The sequence below is a fragment of the Schistocerca piceifrons genome, chromosome 2 (assembly GCF_021461385.2).
Source record: "Schistocerca piceifrons isolate TAMUIC-IGC-003096 chromosome 2, iqSchPice1.1, whole genome shotgun sequence".
NCBI classification, from domain to species: Eukaryota; Metazoa; Arthropoda; class Insecta; order Orthoptera; family Acrididae; genus Schistocerca; species Schistocerca piceifrons.
The window spans coordinates 299357501-299381654 of NC_060139.1; the positions used below are offsets into that span (position 1 = coordinate 299357501).

Consider the following 24154-nt stretch of genomic DNA (forward strand, 5'->3'; position numbering starts at 1 on the left):
ATTTTCCTCCAGCACTATTTCAGACATTAGTAGAGTGCATGACACGTAATGCTGCTGCACTTCTGCTTGCTCGCGGGGGCGCTACATGATATTAGGCAGATGTACCAGTTTCTTTGGCTCTTACTGCAAAGTATGTTGGTGAAGTCAGAAGTCAGAAGTTTTCGATTTAAGCCCCACTATTGCTGAATTTCTGAAGGAAAAAGGAAAGCCAGAACGAAATTTATAAGATTTGGATTCGATTTCAGACCCTACATTTTAAACAGAGTTGAATGCAGACTGTCCTCAGACATTGCAAGGTGAGAAGCAAGCTATTTCTGATTTCATGGTGAAAGTGGACGAGTTTAAAAGAAAAATCGCATTATGGAAAGAAAAACTTCTGACGAGGAACACTGTCCACTCCCCTGATGTCACTGGTTTTAAACAAAACGCTAAATTTGAACCATCCACTGTGGTGTTCAAAGAATATCAGTAATAGCTTTCTAGACGTTTGAGAACACAGTCAATCGTATAATTTTTCTGAACTGGTTTCGAGACAGTTTGCCATTTCAGTTAAAAGAGCGCCCCTATGCATCCGCAAATAGAACTGCTCGATCAGCGATGTAATTTTCGATTAAATGACAAGTTCTTTTCTGTTATAGTATCCATAAGGTCTACGTTGTTTTCGTCGGGGAGAGTTTCCACGTCGCCATAATGAGGCTGCGAACGTGATATCAGTGTTTGAGACAACATACGTTCTTAAAAGGCTTTTTTGATTATGAAATTATATAAGTAACGGTTACGTGGCTACTTGAGTGGCGAAAATATCGGAAACTACTTGTGTCTATCCGTATGCTGACAATTTGATACCAGATAAGAATTTTATTATGTCTTCTGTGCCCCAAAAGTAATTAAACAATACTAAAAATTTATTTTGTTTGTGGTCTGTGTCGTTGAGAAATATGAAACAACCCACATGGCACATGCGGCGCTTTTGCCGCATCCCCCACTTCCCCTCTTCCAGCTCAGATACAAGGCGTGGTAGAGGATAAATACACACTCGGTCGAGAGAGATTCACACTCGTGCATGAGAATCACGCGCAATCAGAGTTCCTGGCCGTTCCTAGTCTACAGCTTCCAAAATGATACCGGGATAGTTACAACCATAAATCGGGAAAGATTTCGCCAGGACCCCAGACATTTTATAATGGCGGCCAAACTGTAATACTTCACCATAATTGTCGTCATGAATATCTTGGTCACCATCTGACACAAAATTATAGGTAAATAACCCCTTCAGACTTTTCCATGCCTTACGACCTTCAGTGATACTCCTTCATGCTTTTCATACCTGCCCTACGTCACCAATCACCTTCCAAGCGGTCGTCATCTCGGTCTGTCCTTGTCTCTTGGAATCCAAGAAGGAACTTGCTCTATCCATCCACCATTCATTAGTCCACCTGATTGTTCCATCCACCGTTTATTTTCATTACAGTCGTAACGACGTCTTCCATTCCGTCTGTTCTCTGATGTTTCTGTCTGTTTCATACGACTTCAATAATTCCTAGTGAGCATCTCACGATTGCTCGCTAAGCAGAGCTTAGTTTTTTTTTTTATTTTCGTGCAGGTCTATGTCTCACAGACCTAATTAAAATGGCAACAAATTTTCATTTCAAATTTTCAGTTTCAGAAACAACTGAAGCTTGGTCTTGAAAACTACTTTGTTTACAAAGAGTACACACTTGGGTGTGAACAGAATGTTTTCGCAACCGGAGGAGAAAACTGTTGATTGAAATTTCATAAGATCCCGTCGCTACGAAAAATGCCTTTGATTTAATTATTGCTGCTCCAATTCGCGTATCGTATCTGTGGCACTATCTCCTCTATTCTGCAAATTTCTGTCCTTCTTTGAACTTTTGCAGTGTCATCCGTCAGTCCCACCTGATGCGGATCCCACACCGCACAGCAATACTCCAGAATAGGGCGGACAAGCGTGGCGTAAGCAGTCTCTTTAGTAGACCTGTTGCACATTCTAAGTGTTCTGCCAAAGAATCGCAGTCTTTGGTTTGCTCTACCCAAAACATCATTTACTTATCGTTCCAATTTACGTTATTTGTAGTTGTAATCCCTAAGCATTTAGTTGAATTTACAGCCTTAAGATTTGTGTGACATCGTGTAACCGGAATTTAGCGGATTTAGTACTCATGTGAATGATTTCACACTTTTCTTTATTCTCTGTCAAATGCCACTTTTCTCACAATACAGATATCTAAATCATTTTGCAATTCGTTTTGGTCATCTGATGACTTTACAAGACGGTAAATGACAGCATCATCTACAAACAATCTAAGACGGCTACTCAGATTGTCTCCTATGTCGTCAATATAAATCAGGAGGAATAGAGGGCCCATAACACTGCTTTGGGTAACGCCGGATATTACTTCTGTTTTACTCGATGTCTTTCCGTCTATTACTACGAACTGTGACCTTTCTGACAGGAAATGACGAATCCAGTAGCACAAGTGAGGCGATATTCCATGGGCACGGAATTTAGTTAGAAGAAGCTTGTGAGGAACGGTGTCGAAAGCCTAAAAATATGGGATCAATTTGACATCTCCTGTCGATAGCACTCTTTACTTGATGAGTATAAAGAGCTAGTTGTGTTTCACAAGAAGTATATTTTCTGAATCCGTGCTGACTATATGTCAATTAATTGTTTTCTTCGAGATACTTCGTAAAGTTGAAACTCAGTAGATGTTCCAAAACCCTATTGCAAATCGACGTTAGTGATATGGACCTGTAATTCACCGGATTACTCCTATTTCTCTTTTTGGGCATTGGTGAGACTTGAGAAATTTTGAAGTCTTTAGGTACGGACTTTCTATGAGCGAGAGGTTGTATATAATTGCTAAATATGGAGATATTGTATCAGCATACTCTGAAAGGAACCTGAGTGGTATACAATCTGGAACGGAGGCCTTGCCTTTATTAACTGATTCAAGCTGCTTTGCTACACCGAGGATATCCGCTTCCATGTTTCTCATCTTGGCAGTTATTCTTGATTGGAATTCAGCATATTTACTTCGTGTTCTTTGGTGGAGGAGTATCGGAAAACAGTGTTTAATAACTCTGCTTTAGTGGCACTGTCATCAGAGACTTCACCGCTGTTATCGCGCAGTGAAGGTATTGATTGTGTTTTGCCACTGGTTTGCTTTATGTATGACCAGAATCTCTTCGGTTTTTCTGCCAGATTCCGAGACAGAGATTCGTTGTGGAAATTATTAAAAGCATCTCACATTGAAGCAAGCGCCTTATTTCGAACTTCTGAAAAACTTTGCAAATCTTTGGGATTTTGCGTTCTTCAAGCATGATACTCCCTATGTGTCCAGGATTATTTGTTGCTAAGAGATCAAGTATGCTTTCACAACCATTCACGCATCGAGTGGGTTCATGAACTAATTGTTCAAAATAATTTTCTGAGAAAACATTCAGTACAATTTAGGATGACGTTTTACGCCTGCCACCGGCTTTAAACGTATAATTTTTCCAGAAAATCGAGGGTAGGTGAAGTCACTATCGACTATGATTGTACCTATTTGAAATGATACTCAGGTCTTCTTTGAACTGTTCAGCAACTTTGTCTTCTGAGTCGGGGGGGGGGGGGGGGGTCGGTAGAGCGATCCAATTAATAGTTTAGTCCGATTGTCAGGAACTATCTACTTCAATTTCACTACAAGGCGAACTACTTCTAACAGCAATAAATACTCCACCACCAATTGTATTTAATCTAGCCTTTCTGAACACTGTTATATCGTTAGAAAAAATTTTCTGTTGAGCTTATTTCCGGTTTTAGCCACCTTTCTGTAACTATAACTATTTCAGCTTCAGTGCTTTCTATTAGGACTTGGCGCTCTGGTTCTTTCTCAACACAGCCACGACAATTTACAACTACAATACCGATCGTTTCTACAGCTACTTTACTGTTTTTTACCTGCACGCTTTTAGACCGACGTCCTTTCTGTGGTTCCCTGAGACCCTCTAACCTAAAAAAGAAAAACCCAGTCCCTTCCACACAGCCGCCTCCTGTGTGTAGTGGACTCCTGACCTATTAAGCGGAACCCGGAAACCCATTATCCGATGGCGCAAGTCAAGGAATCTGCAGCCTGCACGGCTTTCTTTTTGGACTGATGATGAATACATTTCACATTACGACGGGTATGCAAACAGATCTATAGTTTTTTATTGTCGCCGTTTGTTAACCTTTTTTGTTATTTGTTTTACAGCCCCTTCGCCCCATACGGGTGGGAGCTGGGGGTTGTGAGAGGGGCTGCTAGCGGTACAAACATAACGCTCCGCTGTAAAAATACAAACACGAAACAAATACGATTAAAAGGTGAAAATTTTGCAGATGAATTTTGTTGGCGTTTACATTAACATTTAAAGTGTTAACGTTCTTTGTTGCATCGACCATCGACTTACTATCGATATAAACCCGTCCAGGGGATAGTAGCGTCACCTGGCGAGGAATGACTGCTAGTCAGACATGTAGTATCAGTGAGCGTGATGTGTAGAATGGGGAAGGCGCGCGATCTATCTGGGTTTGACCGAGGGCAGATTGTGATATCTTGGAGGCTCGACACGAGCATTTCGGAAACTGCACGACGTGTCGTGTGTTCGAGGAGGACTGTCTGAGTGTCTTCAATACGTGGCGAAGCCCAGGTGAAACCAAATCCTGACGTCGTGGGATTGGACGAACTTCCCTCATTACGGATGCCGGACGTCGTAGGCTGGGCAGACTGGTAAAACAGGACGGCGGCAAACTGTGGTGGAACTTACACCAGTCTTTATCTGTGGGCAGATTACAAGTGTGTCTGAACACACAGTGCAACAAACACTCCTAACGATGGGTCTCCGTAACCGACGACCCATGCGTGTGCCAATGTTAGCACCACGACATCGGCAACTGCGATTGAAAAGGTCACGTGACCATTGGCACTGGACGTTGGCGCAGCGACAGAGCGTTGCATGGTCTGATGAATCCAGATACCTTCTTCATCATGCCGATGGGAGGTTGCGAATCCGTCGTCTTCCGTGGGAACAGCTCCTTGACACCTGTACCGCGGTTCTCTGCCTCGTGATGACTGGGTGTTGTGTGCTGTCCTTAGGTTAGTTAGGTTTAAGTAGTTCTAAGTTCTAGGGGACTGATGACCATAGATGTTAAGTCCCATAGTGCTCAGAGCCATTTGAACCTGTACCGCGGGACAAACTGGCGGCGGCTCCATTATGCTTTGACTAACATTCACGTGGACATCCATGGTTCCAGTGGAGCTCGTGCAGTGCACCATGTCGGCCAAGGAGTATCGTGCGCTGGTTGCAGACTACGTACGCCCCTTCATGACAATCACTTTTCCCGACAGCTGTGGCATATTTTAATAAGTGGTTCGAGGAGCACAGTGGCGAGTTCAGTCGATGTGTTGGTCCCCCAAATTGCCAGATCTCAACCAGATTGAGCACATGTGGGATGTGATTGAACGTGGCGTCAAAGCTCATCCGCCCCCTCCCCGGAATTTATTGGAATTAGGTGACTTGTGTGTGCTAAGATGTGGTGCCAACTCCGTCGCAGCTGTTTCACGAGACGGTCATCAGAGGGGAAACTGGGACAGGAGACACATTGGTTAACAGGACGGGAGTAGTGTTGATTAAGATGTTTATGGATGCATTTTGAGAGAGCGGACTGAAAGACTTCGCTAAACACTGATGCGAGGCTGATGGGATGATAAGAGGAAGTCTCAGTAGGTGGTTTGTGCAGTTTTCCGCAACTCTGGGTAGTAACCTGCTGGGTGGTAACATGGCAAGGATGTGTAGAAAAGAGAGGGAGCATTGTTTTATGTGTCAATAAGTAATGCTTTCATAACTAGGTTAAGTGTTGCGTTTTCTGTTTAGTGCTTGCTTTATATTGTGTGCTGTGATTGGTGTATTTCATTCTGCGCGTGATGTGCTATCAGAGGAATGAAAGTTGGGAGCCAAGGGTGGGAGAGTGGTATTTGCACTTTCGTGAATTTTTTCACAGTTCCACACAACTTCTCCCTGTTTTCTCAATTGATCCGTGTTCAGTTTATCAAGGCCTATCCACTGTGCCAACTTATAACTAAATCTGAGGGGGGTGCGATGGGGAGGTTCCCTTGTAAGCAAAATATTTAAGTGATTAATGTTGCAAGATCACAGGTTAATTAACCGCTAAATAAGACACTGCGGATGTGAAATGCTGGTGCATTAATATCCGGCATAATCGCCAGAATGTTGACTGTAAGCATGCAGACGTGCATGCATTGTCTCGTATAAATATAGCATATCAGTTTGTCGCGTGGAGTTCCATGCCTGTTACACTTCGTCGTTGATGATGATTGTCGATGACGATAGAGTCATCGTCCGATGATGTCCCACATGTGCTCCAATGGAAACAGATCTCGTTGGGTTACAACAGCGGTGAGCGGGTGAGCGTTATCCTGTTGGAAAACACCCCCTGGAATGATGTTCAGGCATGTCAGCGCAATAGTTCGTACAAACTGACGTACAATTTTCAGTCAGGGTGCATGGGATAACTACGAGAGTGCTCCTGCTGTCATACGAAATCACACCCCAGACCATAGCTCCATGTGTGTGTCCAGTGCGTGTAACACGCAGACAGGCTGGTTACAGGCCAACTGGCCTCCATCCAACCAACACACGACCATCACTGGCACCGAGACAGAATCATCTTTCATCAGAAAACACAACTCCACCCTGGCCTCCAACGAGCTCTCTCTTGACACTACCGAAGAGCGCAAATGGTGTTGGTTTGAGGTCGGTAGAATGCGCGCTACAGGGCGTCTGGGTAGTAGCTGTGCTTGGAGTAACCGATTTGTAACAGTACGTTGTATCACTTGGTACGAACTGCTTCTCAAACTGCTGCTGCACATGCAGTAGGGTGTGCCAGAGCCGTACACCGAACACGATGGTCTTCCCCCTCAGTAGTGCCATGTGGCTGTCCTGAGCCCAGTCTTCTTACGAGCGTACATTCTCGCGGCCGCCGCTGCCAGCAATCATATACAGTGGCTACATTCGTGCCGAGTCTTTCTGCAATATGGCATAAAGGAGACCCATCTACTCGTAGCCCTGTCACACGACCTCGTTCAAACTCAGCGAGGAATTTTGTCACTTTAAAGGCATTCCTGGCTAACATCAATCCACCTCTTCCAATTTCAAAGGTAACTAACGCTTACGACAGTTACATCGTGTATTTAAAGCAAATCTGATTTGCAATCTCGCAGTGGTGCGAAATTTGAATCGACATCATCTTTCAGGTATAGAAATACGCCCACCAACTTTCGTTTACGTCGCCCAACTCCTTCTTGGTGTTGTAAATTTCCGTGACTGTTTTCCCACGACGGGTCTTGCCGCCGTTATTCATGCCATCGCAATTTCTATCAGTTTAGTATTATTTATTTCGTTTATTAGGCATTTACGTTTTGAAAACCTTTCTTTCTTGTTTCATCGGAATGCTACCCTTTTGCTTTCAAGCCGTTTAAAAGGTAGTAATTATTTCACTCATTACTCCAATGTGTGATTAGGGATCGAATGTTGCTTTGAAACTGAATTAATAAATTATTGTAACCAAATAAAATATTGTACTGGATTCAGAATCAGCGCAGTAAGATGTGTCGAAAAGTAGACATGACAGGTAGAAAGGCGCTATCGTATTTCGACGTTGCACAACTGTTAACTTTGCTTAAAAATAATCGTTAATGATTATACACCTTTAAATATTGAGAATTCTTATTGCAAGTTTGTTAAGATGCAACAGGTGTTTCTATAATGGTAGGGTTTAATACCATTTCCTTCTGTGTTTCACGAAACTGATACATTTTAAGCAGAGCTATACGTTGTTCTTGTGACTGTTTCGTAGTTTCTAGCGCATCGCTTGCACTTGCGTGGTGCGAGTCAAATGTCACGCGATTGTTCAAACAGGATCGAAGTTGTACCGAGTTTTGCGATGCATCTGGAAAACTCGAGTCCATTCGAATGCAGGTATCGGTTGCTCAACTCTAGCTTAATTACTTCAACATAATCTCTAGTAACAAATGCAACCTCCTTCATTTCTGCATCTGGTCACTATGACGTGCACTGGATGACTATTTGATGTATGTACGATCACACTTCGCTCTTGATTACCTTCCTCTTCTACTTCTTCTTCTTATTTGCGCTGTCCGATATCTCTAGGGGTTCGACTTCGTTACATGGGTTGTGACAATGTTACTGGTTGCTGCTGGCTAGATACAGTTCTCGTCGCCACCCTGCTCCTGATGATGACAACAAAGGAAAAAATCGTTAACCATCTGTACCTGGTTGATTTGCCACAGCTTGCGGAAGAACACAGCCAACCTCTTTCGAAGTAGAATGCTGCTATATCATGTAGGTATCTGTGTGGAGCATAGAAAACTGTTTCAAGCACAGTTACTCGGCGGACGCATTAGGAGACGAAAAGCTGTCATACATCATCCGCAAACGTCAGCTACACAATGACCGTTTCTTCTGTGGGCATATGAGGGATGTAGTTTACACTCTGATTATTCTTTCTTTTAACCAGTTGCGTGAAACGATGGTGGAATCTGAGTCGCTATACAAATAGTATACACATCAATCATTATGAACAAAGGTGGAAAACTTAGGCTAATAATTGTACAATAACAAACGTTCGTCTTATCACTTATTATCATTCTTAATACCAGGAATTCAGTTCCACCTATTGTGCAAACAACTGTCATTTATAAATGCCCAAACTTATTAAAGCTCCTTAGTGCCATCACCAGTGGATACTTTTATTCATTTCTGTGGAATGCAAATATGTTTAAATATTAGTATTCTACCAAAATTTAAGCCTAAAAATAGATTTTTTGTTGTGTTTTTTACGTTATTTTTTTATTATTAGGTTCTGTAGGACCCAGCAATGATAAATTAAGATAATAACCGTAGCAAACATAATCTGTTTTCAGCCTAAATTTCGTTGGAAAGTTAGTATTTACAACAGGCAATAAAAGAACGACGACAGGTTTGGCCGGTCTCCACGTGATGTCACAGAGGGACGTCGGCAGCACGTGATCGTGCGCGCCTTGTTTGTCTACAGCCAGCAGTGGACCACTCCCGAGTGACTGGACGGTACTGCAGGTTGCAGACAAACAAGGCGAGTAGAATCACGCGTTGCCGACGTGCCTTTGTGACGTCAGGAGGAGACTGGTCAAGCCGCCCAGCCCTGTCGTCGTGCTTTTATTGCCTTGAACGAGGAAACATAGCCGTGGTGCGCCACGCTGAGTAGTTAATGAGCGGACAATACGCGGTTCGTATGCCACATGCACCCTTAGTAGCCATATTATTTATCTTAAGCAAATAATGAAGATTCGCATGTTCACCATACGACAAATGAATAAAAGACCTTAGTCATTGGTGTAATTGACGTATATTCTCCTCTATGTATTTCACAATTTTGTGTACGTATTTGCAAATCGTTTATTAACACATCACGAGGCATCAAACCCCATGATAATGCCAACGAGTACTGGAATATGTTGAAAGAAGGAATCATAAAAGAAGTACTTATGATGAATGATAGAATCATAAAAGAAGAACAGAAAAGCCTAAGATATGTAAACGGGAAAAGGACAAAAATGCCGTGGGTTACACAGGAAATGGTTTCGGAGGAGAGAAGAAAACTGAAAAATAAAAATAAAGAAGATGCAAGAAAAACGTACTGAAGGCTGGATAACGAACTGCGTAGAGAAAGAGTGCAGGCTAGGAAAAAATAGCAAAAAAAAAGGAGTGTGACTCAATTGAAGAATTGGAGAGGAAGGGTAAATATGCTTTACTGTATAACAGAGTAAAGACTACAACATGGGATCAAAAAAAGTGCTACTATAGAAATTCTCAGTAAAGACGAAAATATAGTGTATAAATGTCGTGAGGACATCCTACAGAGATGGGAAGACTACTTAAAACAGCCATTTGACACTAATCGGAAACCAACAACTATGGAACTTGAATTCATGAACAGTGTAAATGATACCGAGACAGGACCAAGATCATAATGGAATAAGCAGAGTGTGCAATAGCTACAGTGAAAAATGGGAAAGCATTAGTACAAATGGTTCAAATGGCTCTGAGCACTATGGGACTTAACATCTGTGGTCATCAGTCCCCTAGAACTTAGAACTACTTAAACCTAACTAACCTAAGGACATCACACACATCCATGCCTGAGGCAGGATTCGAACCTGCGACCGTAGCGGTCACGCGGTTCTAGACTGAAGCGCCTTTAACCGCACGGCCACACCGGCCGGCGCAGTAGTACAGATACAACACCAGGAGAAATACTAAAATGCATGAATCAAGAAGGAATAAGAGAAATATTGAGGTGATGTAACAAATATACGACAGAGGTGAATGACCAAAGGACTTGCTGATAACAGTAATGATTGCCATATCAAAGAAACAATGAACCTAGAAATGTAGTGAACACAGGATAATTACCCTTATTTCACATGAAAGCAAAGTTATGTCAAGAACCATTAATAAAAGACTGGCTTTAGATGGAATACAGGCACAAAAGATGCAATAGGACTCTTACGAATTTTGGAAGAGAGGTTTATTGAAAAGGGAAGAGACTTATGAGAGCTATTCGAAAAGCAAAGTCTGACAGGTCGTGAAACTGAAACGACAACGACAACCCAAAGAAGCTTTGCACAGATCTATTGGGCAGCGTCTCTAGCATGCCTGTTGTTGTGTACATAGTTCCGCATAGTCAGCGCATACACAACTTTCCCACTAGAGCGCGCCCCGCTAAGCACAACAGTGCAGGCGCAGCGCTCGTCCGTCTCCGCACTACGAGATGGCGCTGTCTTAGAGACGGACCAAATTCTGCTTCCGCCGATCCGCTTATTAATATGTAACGCAGCCAATGAGATTGCTGCTAACGTAGAACCTTTTCTTCTCGGGAATCACACTCGCGCAGTGATACCTGAACGCTCGAGGTATTATAACGAGTGTACAGACCTACGATTAGTCAGTCTGCCTTTGTCTGCATTAGTCTGCATTTGTCTGCATTAGTCTGTAGTCAAGTTTCAGTCTGCGCCTAATAAGATTATCATATTTCTGTACATAGCCATGAAGAGAAATGTATAGACACTTTGTCAAGTATCAGAGATATGTGAGAATAAGATTAACGCACGAAGACCAAAGGAACTTCAGATTGTCAATTGTAAATAGCATCCAGAACCAAGTTAAGTTATTTTTATGCTTGTTATTGTTCTAATAAATGTGTGTGAAAATTAATCAAGTTCTGTTTAAAGTTGGTCATCGTCAATCTGCTACTCTATGCGTGCAAGAGACATTTCTATCGTCTGACCTAACGGCAGAAGATAAACACGCCACGATAAGACCACGAGACATATTGCTGACACTCGCCTACTTCGTTAGAGCGACAAGTCAAATAATCTGATGGTGTGTGTACCGAAGGTCTTACAGTACGCACACCACACCTGTCAATCGCGTAATGTCGATCTTTTCAGTTCTGAGCATCTAAAGATGCCTAGAACAATAGCGTCTAATGCCAAGTATGTGTACCTGCTGAGACGTTTCGCCTGATTTCATGCAACCCCACATAACATAACTGTCATGTGTTTCCTCCCTCATGGCAATATTCTCGTCCAGACACAGCAGAGGCAATGAGGACGTCCCTGCCCGTTTTCGATGGGGAGTGTTTGATCAGCCACCGTAAAGTCTGAACTTGGCTCTCTCTGATGTTCATCTCTGCTCTCATGAACCGCTGGCTATGAAGACAACATTTTGGCAAAAACAACGAACTGCAGACCAGCATAGAGAAGTGGCGCAGAAGACAGGCGGCTGCCTTCTATGAAAAGGATATTCGTAAGTTGGTACACGCTATGGCTAATGTCAAAGTCGAAGCGGCGGCTATCAGCTATGTAGAGAAGTAACTGCATGGCGTAGCTAACTGTTGCAAATAGGCCTAAAATGTTTTGATTTTGAGTGTGGTTTCCAATTCGCGACGATCAGGCTTTACTTTCCGAATAGCCTTCGTATATACGTGTTTTATAGGCCTGGAAAAGGCCTTTGATAACTTGACTAAGGATAAGCTAGCTACAACTACCAGTCCACGTTCAAAGTCTCTTAATTCCCGTCGTGCGGCCATAATCCAGTCGGAAATATTGTCACGTGAATCACTTGAGTAAAAACGACAGCTCCGTCGATGCACTGCCCTTTTATAACTTGGGTACGCGATACCACCGCCATCTACATATGTGCATACCGCTATCTCATAACTGTTGTCACCCCAGTGTAAAATCACTCCTGTGAAAGGTGAAGTGGTACCGTTGTCGTACCACCTGTTTCTCAGAGCGTTAACGCGTCGCCGTTGCGCTGTTTGCACAGTGACATCACGCAGCGGCTACGAGGGCACCCTGCGGCAGAGGATGGGCAGCCGCGTGCGGAAGGCGTTCTCGCGGAAGACGCTCCTCAAGAGGCTGCCCGTGCTGTCGTGGTTGCCGCGCTACTCCACCGAGGACGCCGTGGGGGACCTGGTGGCCGGCATCACCGTGGGACTCACCGTCATCCCCCAGTCGCTCGCCTACTCCAGCGTCGCCGGGTTGCCGCCACAGGTAAGTGCCGGGCCTCAGACAAGGTGTGGTGACTGGATCAGTCCTTGTCCGCTTATTCACCCTTCAACACGTCACGTTTTCTTCAACGATGAAAGGCTTGGCGGAGGCCTTGGTTGTAGAAGTGTGCCTTTTGGTTGCTCAGGAAACGTTCCGCTTGCAGCGACTGATCTGTAGATGATTAGTGATACGAATAAAACTGGCGATATCACTGCGTTTCGCCGTTTCCCAGTCAGACAGGTGGTAGTTTATGCTAATCAGGTATCCCTGTACCGTGGAGATTTCTTCACTTGGCAGGTCTTTCGCCGCCTAATAGGTTACTTTAAGGAAAGAGGAACAGAAGGAAAGCCACATAACAGCGATAGCCAGTAAAGGCGATAAAATTTGAATGTGTACAAGGGATGTTAAATAATAGAGACGAACTGATGTAGAAAAAAATTCTATTTTTACAAAATGAAACTTTTACTATTTCTCTCCATAATTCCCACCAATATTGATACTCTGCTCCCAACGACGAACCGCATTTTCGTATACCTGATGCAACGATGTTTTTGTCTTGTTGCCTGAGCTACTTTCCCACAAATTCTTGGATGTCTCCTTGTTGCTGAACTGTTTCCACGTAACGTCTCCTTGAGTGGACCAAGGAAATTAAAATTCGAAAGACTGACTGGAAAAGAGTTATTTTCGTTGCGGTATCCTTAAGCATATCTTAACCCCGAACATAAGGACGTTTCTGCAGGAAAGAAGGCTTCTCTGGAAGCCTCATCTAAAGCTCCATTTACTGTACATATATACACGTACGGAGCGTGGCGGAGGATACTCTGCACAGCTGTTAGTCATTTCCTTTCCTGTACCACTTGCAAATAAGGCGAGGGAAAAACGACTGCCTATACACTGATAAGCCAAAACATTATGACCACTGTCCACTGCGACGTTGGATGCCGCCTGGGGAAGTTTCAGGCGCAAGAAGCGGTAACAAAAGTATGTAAGCGGAACAGACACGGACTGGGGATCACCCTAGCGAAGATATGTGCTCCAAATTAGGAGATCCATTGACAAAGGGCAGATTATTATTAAGAAGAACTCGTGAGCGAGTGTCTCTAAAACGGCGAAGCTGGTCGAATGTTCACGTGTTACTGTCGTGAGCATCTAAGGAAAGAGGTAGAAGGACAGTGAAACTACCACTAGGCGCTAAATGCTCTACGTCCACGACTATTTTGCGTTCGGAGGCTTGTCTGCTCTGTAAAACAGGATAGATGCTGATCTGCGGTATCTCTGGCGAAAGAGCACAATGCTGGTGGACACACAAGTGTTTCGAATCACACTGTTCATCGTACATTGTTGAGCATGGAGCTCCGCAGCAGACCACCCTTACGTGTTCACATGTTGACCCAACGACATCATCAGTTACGATTACCGTGGGCACGGGCCTATCGGGATTCGATCGTCGGTCTATGGAAACGTGTCGGCTCTTTTGCCACACTAGGTCGATGATCGCTTCCACAAACGCCGTCATCTAGGTGAATGGCGGCTGGAAACTTGTATACCTTCACGAATGCAGGCTGGTGGGAGCAGTATTATGCTATAGGAGCAGTACTATGCCCCTGCGCTTGCATGGATCCTGTGGCAGTAATAGAAAACACGCTAACAACTGCGAACCACCTGCCTCCCTTCATGCTTGATGTCTTCCCCGACGGCGATGTCATCTTTCAGCTGTACAATTGTCCATTTCTCGGAGCCAGAAATATTCTACATTGGTTTGAGGAGTATTATAGTGAACTCACGTTGATATCTTGGCGATCAAATTCGTACGATGTAAATACTATGGAGCCTATATGGGTCGCTATCGGGCGCCTTCATCGCGTACGCAAGTCAGCGATGCGTTATTTGCGCGAATTGTATTACCTGTGCATAAACATCTAATGTCACATACCTCCACAAACCTACCAACAAACTTTCGGATCCTTGATACGCAGAATCAGTGATTTATTTCTTTCCAAAGACAGGCAGTCAAGCTGTTAAAAAGATGGTCATAATGTTTTGGCTCATCAGTGCCTCCGTACGAGCCCTAATTTCTCATACCCTATGCTCGTGTTCCTTTCGCGACATGTATGTCGGCACCAGTAGAATCGTTCTGCAGTCGCTTCCAATGCCGGTTCTCTAAATTTTCTTAGTGGCGTTCCTCTTAAAGAACGTCACCTTCTCCGCAGGAATTCCCATTTGAGTTCCTGAAACATTTACTTTCTTAATACAGTCCACGTCCGTTGCGTAGCGGTAGCGTTACCGCCTACCACGCAAGGGGCCCGGGTTCGATTTCCGACGGGGGACTGGGTGTTGTGTGTTTTTCATCACTGACTCGCAAGTCGCCGAAGTGGCGTCAGCTAAAAAGGACTTGCAATACGGCGACCAAACTCCCCGAATGAGGCCTCCCGGCCAACAATGCCATACGATCATTTCATTTCCATTTCCTTAATACTTCCGTGTTCTTCGAACCTACCCGTAACAAACATAGCAGCCCGCCTCTGAATTGCTTCAATGTCTTCATTTAATCCGATCTGGTGCGAATCGCAAACAACTGTGCACTACTCGAGAACAGGTCGCACTAGCATCCTACATGCGGTCTCCTTTGCAGATGAACCACACTTTCCCAAAATTCTCGCAATAAAGTGAAGTCGACCATTCGCCTTCCCTATCACAGTTGTCACATGCTCGTTTCATTTCACATCGCTCTGCAATGTTACTTCCAGATATTTAAATAACGTGACTGTGGCAAGCAGAACACTACTAATGCTGTATTCGAACATTACGGGATTGTGTTTCCTACTCGTCTGTATTAACGCACATTTCTCTACATTTAGAGCTAGCTGCCGTTCACCACACCAACTAGAAATCCTGTGTGCGTTACCTTGTATCCTCCTAGGGTCTCTCAACGACGACACCTTCCCTTACCACACAGCGTCATCAGTAAACAAATGCAGATTGCTGCCCACCCTATCCACCATTTACGTATGTAGAAAATAATAGCGGCCCTATCACACTTCCCTGGCGCACTTCTCACGGTACCCTTGTCTGTGATGAACACTCTCCGTCTTCTAGGCGCTCAGTCCGGAACCGCGCGACTGCTACGGTCGCAGGTTCGAATCCTGCCTCAGGCATGGATGTGTGTGATGTCCTTAGGTTAGTTAGGTTTAAGTAGTTCTAAGTTCTAGGGGACTGATGACCACAGATGTTAAGTCCCATAGTGCTCAGAGCCATTTGAACCATTTTCTTGAACCACTCTCCGTCGAAAACAACGTACTGGGCTCTATCACTAAAGACGTCTTGGAGCCATTCACATATCTGGATACCTATTCCACGTGCTCGTACCTTCGTTAACAGTCTGCAGTGAAGTATAGTTTCAAATGCTTGTCGGAAATCTAGAAATATGGAATCCATAGTTCACAATACATAATAAAATCGGTTTCAGGACAAACCACTCGTGCGACACAGTTACTGGCTTTATTAGTGCGCCATTTCTTGCAAACAATATACGCAGCTGAATAGGTCCAGTACGTTCCGTCTGTCCAGATTTTCGAAAGACGTTCAATATTGTACGACATTCTGGAATAACCGAGGTACTACTATCATATGAAGTATTAACACAGATACATGATTCGAGAAGCACCCATTACTTTGTACTGAATTGCGAATGTTCAACAGAAATTAAAATAGTATCGCGTGCGCAACGTGGCGGCGTAATGGGATCACTAATGTTTTCAGTGTAGAGGTGTAAGTACAGACATTTTTGTTGGTGACTGAGGACGTTGAACAGAACAGTATTTTCTCCATTTGCTGACTAATAGCTATTGAGAGAAGTATGTTTTTAAGGTGGTTAGTACCTGCAGGTATATCATTAATGCTTATTTTCCCCTAGACAGCACGTCAGATGTTGAAGTGTGGACTCAAGGACGCAAACCGCTTAGTCTATACTGGCAAGTGTAGTAGACTTAATGGTGCAGTTACGACCGTGCAGAGAACATCATTATGTGACATGTTTGTGGGAAGACGGTTAGGCGCAGAGGAAAAACGGCTAACACGCTGAAATAGGTACATATTAAGGTACAAATGATCACAATATCTGCACTTATACCCCTAACATACTGCGTATAAAGTCACAATGTATCTGCAGCATTGTAAGACTGTTCGCTGATGACGTTGTCGTTAACAGTAAAGTATCGTCGTCGCACGATCGTAAGGAAACGTAGAGGCGCTTGCATAAAATTTCCTCTAGCTATAAGCAATGAAGGCTTTCTTTAAGAGTACATTATTGCAAGATACTGCCCATAACGAACAGAAAGAATCCGATAGTATCCGATTACAAAATTATTGATAATCTTTTTTTGTGTGTGTGTGATCCACAGCCGTTAAGAATTTTTTGGAGGTTAAAACCATCGTTCTTCCGTGACCGTAAGCTTTCCTCAACTTTAAAAATTTAGTAACGTCCGCTGCAGGTCTGTTTAAGGTTTTTATCTATTTTCAAGTGGTACTAGCATACAGGTACATAATATTTCCTCACCAGCAATGTTTTCATTTTGACTTACACTGTGAATCAAGAGGAGCTTTAGCACATCGGTGGACGTTATCTTGACGCATATGTACATCAAAATGAAAGTGTCAGTGCAGAAACGTTTCTGGTGCGACTCTTTATGCCACTACCACTTTCCAATGGCTCAAAAGTCCAAACAAGACAAGATGTTGCAGCCTCGGTGCAATCATGGATTTAATCTTTAATAAATTATTAGTAAAGCCTTACATATCGCTTAAATATTTAGGAACAACACGAAGAAGCGATCAGCAATGGATGAACTAGTAAAATCAGTAGTAGGGAAGACGCACAAAGAACTGAAATTGCCGGCCGGTGTGGCCGTGCGGTTCTAGGCGCGTCAGTCTGGAACCGCGTGACCGCTACGGTCGCAGGTTCGAATCCTGCCTCGGGCATGGTTGTGTGTGATGTCCTTAGGTTAGTTAGGTTTAAGTAGTTCTAAGTTCTAGGGGACTGATGACCACAGATGTTGAGTCCCATAGTGCTCAGAGCCATTTGAACCATTTGAACTTAAATTACAATCTTTGGAAGAGTGCCAACGCGAAAACTTTTGAATAAATTTTGTGTATCGGCATTTGAGGAGGACTGTGCAACATTTCTTCTAGTACCATAGTGCTTCTCGGCTAGGGATAATGGGAATAAGGTATGAAACACTACGAAGCTTACAGCTGCATACGGAGAGGCACTCTCCCCTCCCTAAATACGCGAATATAATAGAACAGAAAATCTTTAATATAGATACGAACTGTAGATCCGAATCTGACAACTTTCTTAGAACAACACGTTGTAAAATATGTACATATGTCTAGATTATGCGATAAAATTTCTTCACGCTGTGGGCGACGGCCGTTTTACCTGCCTGCAGCTGATGGGGTTTTTGAAGGCTCTCCATCTATGCGAGCAAATATTATTTCTTCATCGATCGCTGTAATGTGGTACTCCTTGTCCTGCCTTCCATGACCAATGTAAGAGTGCTGGAAACAAGGTGTGTGTTGAAAGTCTGTTGCGCGGATACCCGCCAACTTCCCTACGATCACCGTTCGTTTTACCCAACAATCGATCCTGCTTACTCCACAATTGTGTACAATACAATTTCGCTAGGGCTGATCGACTGTTAACTTCAACGTTTAAATACAGACTGCAGCGTTACAGTTGTTGTATCAAGACAGACTATATCAGTCTACTCTCAGGGAGTTTTCAGTCTCCAGACCTCATGGTTGTATGCTTGATTGGTTGATTTGCGGGAAGGGACCAAACAGCGAGGTCATCCGGCCCATTGGATTAGGGAAGGATGGGGAAGGAAGTCGGCCGTGCCCTTTCAAAGGAACCTCCGGCATTTTCTGCAGCGACTTTAGGGAAATCACGGAAAGCTTAAATCGGGATCACCGGATGCGGGTTTGAACCGTTGTCCTCCCGAATACGAGTCCAGTGTGCTAACCATTCGCCACCTCGGTCTGTCAAACCTCATACATACTGGTCGCTTTTATCCACCCTACAAGGTTAGCAGTAATGTATAAAATAAATTTGTTTACTACATCACACAAAGAACTATTCGTATTTCATTGATAAAGTTATCCGTAACACACCTAGCTTGATAATTTGCGGCTTATTGGTTTCTGCATCATGTTTCCTTACCTCAAATTGATACGTTTCTTTCTCTGTGTCATTGTCGAAAGTTTTTGTCACGGTTACGAAAACATCTTGTTTAGTTGCGAGATGTGAATCGGGATTTGAAAAAATAACCTTAGTTTATTTCTATTACATGCATGGTGTCTGTTCTTTCGGACACGCCCGAAAAAGCAGGAACCACACTGTCATGATTTCGGGGCTGTGTAAATACATGATGAAAGAGAAATACGGACTTAAACCGCACGAGGACTTTAAATAATTTAATGGCGACAAGTGAAAACCTTTGCCCGACAGGGATTCTAAGCCGGATTTCCCGCTTTAAGCGAGTGGTTGGCTTAATCGATTTGGCTATCCGAGCACTCTTCACATCCGATCCAAATTCCCAACTTGTCACGGACTATTGCCGTAGCGTTCTCCTCATTGTTCGCAGCACCTCACATTGTTCCCGCAAGACGACAGGGAATTTGGGTAGGATGTGAGCACTCTTGGATAGCCGAAGTTGTTAAGGTGACCGCTTGCACAAAGTTGGAAGGCTCGTTTCGAGTCCCGGCCCGTCACAGATGTTCACTCATCGCCATTGATTTACACTCACGTGACAAAAGTCACGGGATAACGATATACACATATACAGATGGCGGTTCTATAACGTACACAAGGTATTGAAGGGCAATGAATTAGCGGACCTGTTATTTGTACTCAGGTGATTTGTATGCACATATTTCCGCCTTGATTAGGTCTCACGGCGGGAATTAACAGACCCTGAACGCGAAATGGTAGTTGGAGCTAGAAGCATGGGACATCCTACTTCCGAAATAGTTAGAGAAGTCAATATTCCGAGATTCACAACGTCAAGACTGTGTCGAGAATATCAACTTTCGGGCATTATCTCACCCCACGGACAACGCAATGTTCGACGGCCTTCATTTAACGACCGAGAGCAGAGGCGTTGCGTAGAGTTGTCAGTGCTAACAGGCTAGCAACCACAGGTATCAATGTGGGACGTGCGACGAACGAATCTGTCAGGACAGTGCGTCGAAATTTGGCGTCAGTGGATTATGGCAGCAGACGACCGACCCGAGAGCTTTTGCTAACAGCACGATGTCGCCTGCAGCGCTTCTCCTGGGCTCGTAACCATATCGGTTGGGACCTAGACGACTGGGAAAACCGCGAGCTGGTCAGATGAGTCCTGATTTCAGTTGGTAAGAGCTGACGGTAGGATTCGAGTGTGACGCAGACCCTATGAGGCCATGGGTCCCATTTGTCAACAAAGCACTGTGCAAGGTGGTGGTGGCTCCATGATGGTGTGGGCTGTGTTTGCATGGATCATTCACTGGAAATGGCTATGTTCGGCTACTTCGAGACAATTTTCAGCCATTCATGGACTTCATGTCCCCAAACGACTATGAAATTTTTACTGGGCCCCTGTTATTCGCGATTGACTTGAAGAACATTCTGGACAGTTCAAGCGAACGATTTGGCCATCCAGATCGTCCGACATGAATCCAGCCGGACATTTATGAGACATAACCGAGAGGTAAGAAGAATATAATAATTCCAAACCCAAAGACAGCAGGTGTTGAGAGATGTGAAAATTACCGGACTATCAGTTTAATAAGTCACAGTTGCAAAATACTAACGCGAATTCTTTACAGACGAATGGAAAAACTGTTAGAAGCCGACCTCGGGGAAGATCAGTTTGGATTCCGTAGAAATGTTGGAGCACGTGAGGCAATACTGACCTTACGAATTATCTTAGAAGAAAGATTAAGGAAAGGCAAACCTACGTTTCTAGCGTTTGTAGACTTAGAGAAAGTTTTTGACAATGATGACTGGAATACTCTCTTTCACATTCTAAAGGTGTCAGGGGTAAAATACAGGGAGCGAAAGGTTATTTAAAATTTGTACAGAAACCAGATCGCAGTTATAAGAGTCGAGGAGCACGAAAGGGAAGCAGTGGTTGGAAAGGGAGTGAGACAGGGTTGTAGCCTCTCCCCGATGTTATTCAATCTGTATATTGAGCAAACAGTAAAGTAAACAAAAGAAAAGTTCGGAGTAGGTATTAAAATCCACGGAGAAGAAATAAAACCTTTGAGGTTTGCCGATGACATTGTAATTCTGTCAGAGACAGCAAAGGACTTGGAAGAGCAGTTGAACGGAATTGACAGTGTCTTGAAAGGAGGATATAAGATGAACATCAACAAAAGCAAAACGAGGATAATGGAATGTAGTCGAATTAAGTCGGGTGATGCTGAGGGAATTAGATTAGGAAATAAGACACTTAAAGTAGTAAAGGAGTTTTGCTATTTGAGGAGCAATATAACTTATGATGGTCGAAGTAGAGACGATATAAAATGTAGACTGGCAATGGCAAGGAAAGCGTTTCTGAAGAAGAGAAATTTGTTAACATCGAGTATAGATTTAAGTGTCAGGAAGTCGTTTCTGAAAGTATTTGTGTGGAGTGTAGCCAGGTATGGAAGTGAAACATGGACGATAAATAGTTTGGGCAAGAAGAGAATAGAAGCTTTCGAAATGTGGTGCTACAGAAGAATGCTGAAGATTAAATGGGTAGATCACATAACTAATGCGGAGGTATTGAATAGGATTGGGGAGAAGAGGAGTTTGTGGCACAACTTGACAAGAATAAGGGACCGGTTGGTAGGACATGTTCTGAGGCATCAGGGGATCCCAAATTTAGCATTGGAGGGCAGCGTGGAGGGTAAAAATCGTAGAGGGAGACCAAGAGATGACACTAAGCAGATTCAGAAGGATGTAGGTTGCAGTAGGTACTGGGAGATGAAGAAGCTTGCACAGGATAGAGTAGCGTGGAGAGCTGCATCAAACCATGCTCAGGACTGAAGATCACAGCAACAACAACAACAGAGAGGTCAGTTCGTGCACAAAATCTTGCACCGGCAACTCTTTCGCAATTATAGACGGCTGTAGAGGCAGCGTGGCTCAATATTTCTGCAAGGGACTTCCAACGACTTTTTGCGTCCATGCCGCGTCGAATTGGTAAACTATGCCGAGCAAAAGGAAGTCCAACACTATATTAGGAGGTATACTATGACCTATGTCACCTCAGTGTATTTAAAGGCCATCACGCTGCTGACGTCGGTATTTCTCTTCCATCACTTCATTTTACTGTTGGGAAAATGTAAAATTACCTGATTATTTGTGTTTCCTTTCTAAACTGGTAACATCAATCACTAGAAATTATTAACTTCCTTTGCAGGCTCTATTAAATTCCTGAAGAGACGACAACGTCATATACGGTGTGTCTTCTCCGCTGAGACTTCCGCAGCAGCGCCAGCCCTACGCAGCCGGACGCTTTGCTTTGTTTACATTGGCGGCACCGCTTGGCTGTTGCAGTACGGGCTGTACGGGTCGTTCATGGGCTGTTTCCTGTACGTGCTGCTGGGCAGCTGCAAGGACGTGCCGATGGGCCCCACGGCCATCATCTCGCTGCTGACGTTCCAGTCGGTGCGTGGCATGGGCCCCGAGCACGCCATCCTGCTCGGCTTCCTCACCGGAGTCGTCCAAGTTGTCATGGGCATTCTGGGACTCGGTAAGCAGGACAGCGGGCGGTCGCTGGGACGCTGGGCTCGACTGCGAGCCGTGCGTTTTCAATTCATCTCCTTTTTCAGATCTGTATATGAGCTCGACAAGCCTTTGTACTATGTATGGTGGAGGGTACAAGATGCAGCGGATTCAACCATCCCTCATCACCACCGCTATTCATTTCATACGAGAAGAGAGACTGTCGGTACTCAGACTAATGTGTTGTAGGCATAAAGCTTTAATTATCATCCCGGAAAAATAAACTTAAGTGATTTTTCTTTTTTTTGCTGTATGTGAGGTTATAGTTGAGATTTAAGTATACCGCTGTAATACTACTAAGACCTGAACCCAGTGACCTTTGCCGTGAACAGGTAGACCAAGTGAATCATTGATCAAAAGTTGCACAACAGATAATTATATGAAACATCTGAAGTTAAACAGGTGTGGCCCAACTATACATGAAATATTGCCACCATACCTCACAAAGATATGAGTAGGGCTTGATCTAGTTATGGAATGAAACAAGAGGTATTATCGTATTACCGTAATACAGGTCTTACCGTATTACCGTATTACAGCTCATGTTTTGGGTATCAAATATTAAAATTTTGACCGGCTTAAGTGCCTTACAGTTGACCTAGGCACTTAAGATTTTTCATTGGACTAGCTGTAGCAGCCACATTGCACGATAAAATGCGTGAAGTGTTAATTTGTAGTAAAAAGTTACGAAAACCTCTCGTGTTTGTCATTTGTTTTCGTACTGACGTAATGCCAGAACCTCACATTGCTCTCCTTTCTCTCGGAAAAGTTTACATTTATCGGCTGGAAATTTTGTCACGTACTGAGGTATCCAGTCTCTTCGTATTGTACCAAACAGAAGCTTCTAAGTTAATGCAATCGACAAGTAAGCCGTATTACAGGTCATGTTTAAGTTATCGAAAATTCAGTTATTGACCGGTTTAAGTGCCTTGCAGTTGACCTAGGACCTTAAAAAAAAAAGAATACAAAAGGGAGAACCGATAGAGGTACTCAAGGTACACCCTCCGCCACACACCGTCAGGTGGCTTGCGGAATATGGATGTACATGTAGATGTAGGTCACAATAAAGCCCTGTTTATTACTAAAACGTATGCACTTCGCTTTTGAACACAGAATGGATATAAAAAGTATACAATTAGATTGATGAGGTTACAAATGAGTTACATCAACAACATAATAGTACCGTGGCAAATGCGGATAAACATAAATGATGATAAGGATGGAAATTAACTATGTTCACGTGAACCATCAATGACTGCTAAATTAGCTACAAGAATAAAGGATGACACCCAGAAAAGGACATCCTTGTATTAGGTCCCTTGCTTAAGCACATACTGAGTTGAACTTTCTGAATGCACAGGTGAATTCAGAGTGCCAAAACCTAATTCGAATCAGTGCACTTCGCAGTCACCTCGAAATGTCGTCCACCAAGGGCTCACTTGCACAATCAGAGACAAAGAATGGCTATGCTGTTAGTTGAAAATCTGAGTGCAACTCATCATCTGTCAACATGACACTGCAGATCTGGAACGAAGTGTTCTCTCCCACAACCTAAGAAGTGCCTCTTCTCGCTGCTCCTGGCTACAACTTTTCTTCTCTCCTTGTGTTACCTCTTTTCGCCCAAGTACGCTCTACACTACCAAATGGCAGTAGATATTGCAAGCACCGA

At 43.7% G+C, this 24154-nt stretch overlaps 1 protein-coding gene across 1 annotated transcript in view; it reads left to right on the plus strand.

Annotated features, from left to right (window-relative positions):
• Positions 1–24154, plus strand: part of LOC124776600 (sodium-independent sulfate anion transporter-like) — a 171574-nt gene that overhangs the window by 91337 nt on the left and 56083 nt on the right. The window contains exons 3-4 of the mRNA XM_047251668.1: positions 12454–12680; positions 22258–22453. Of these exons, the coding sequence (XP_047107624.1) occupies positions 12454–12680; positions 22258–22453 (423 nt within the window). The remainder of the gene's footprint in view (positions 1–12453; positions 12681–22257; positions 22454–24154) is intronic.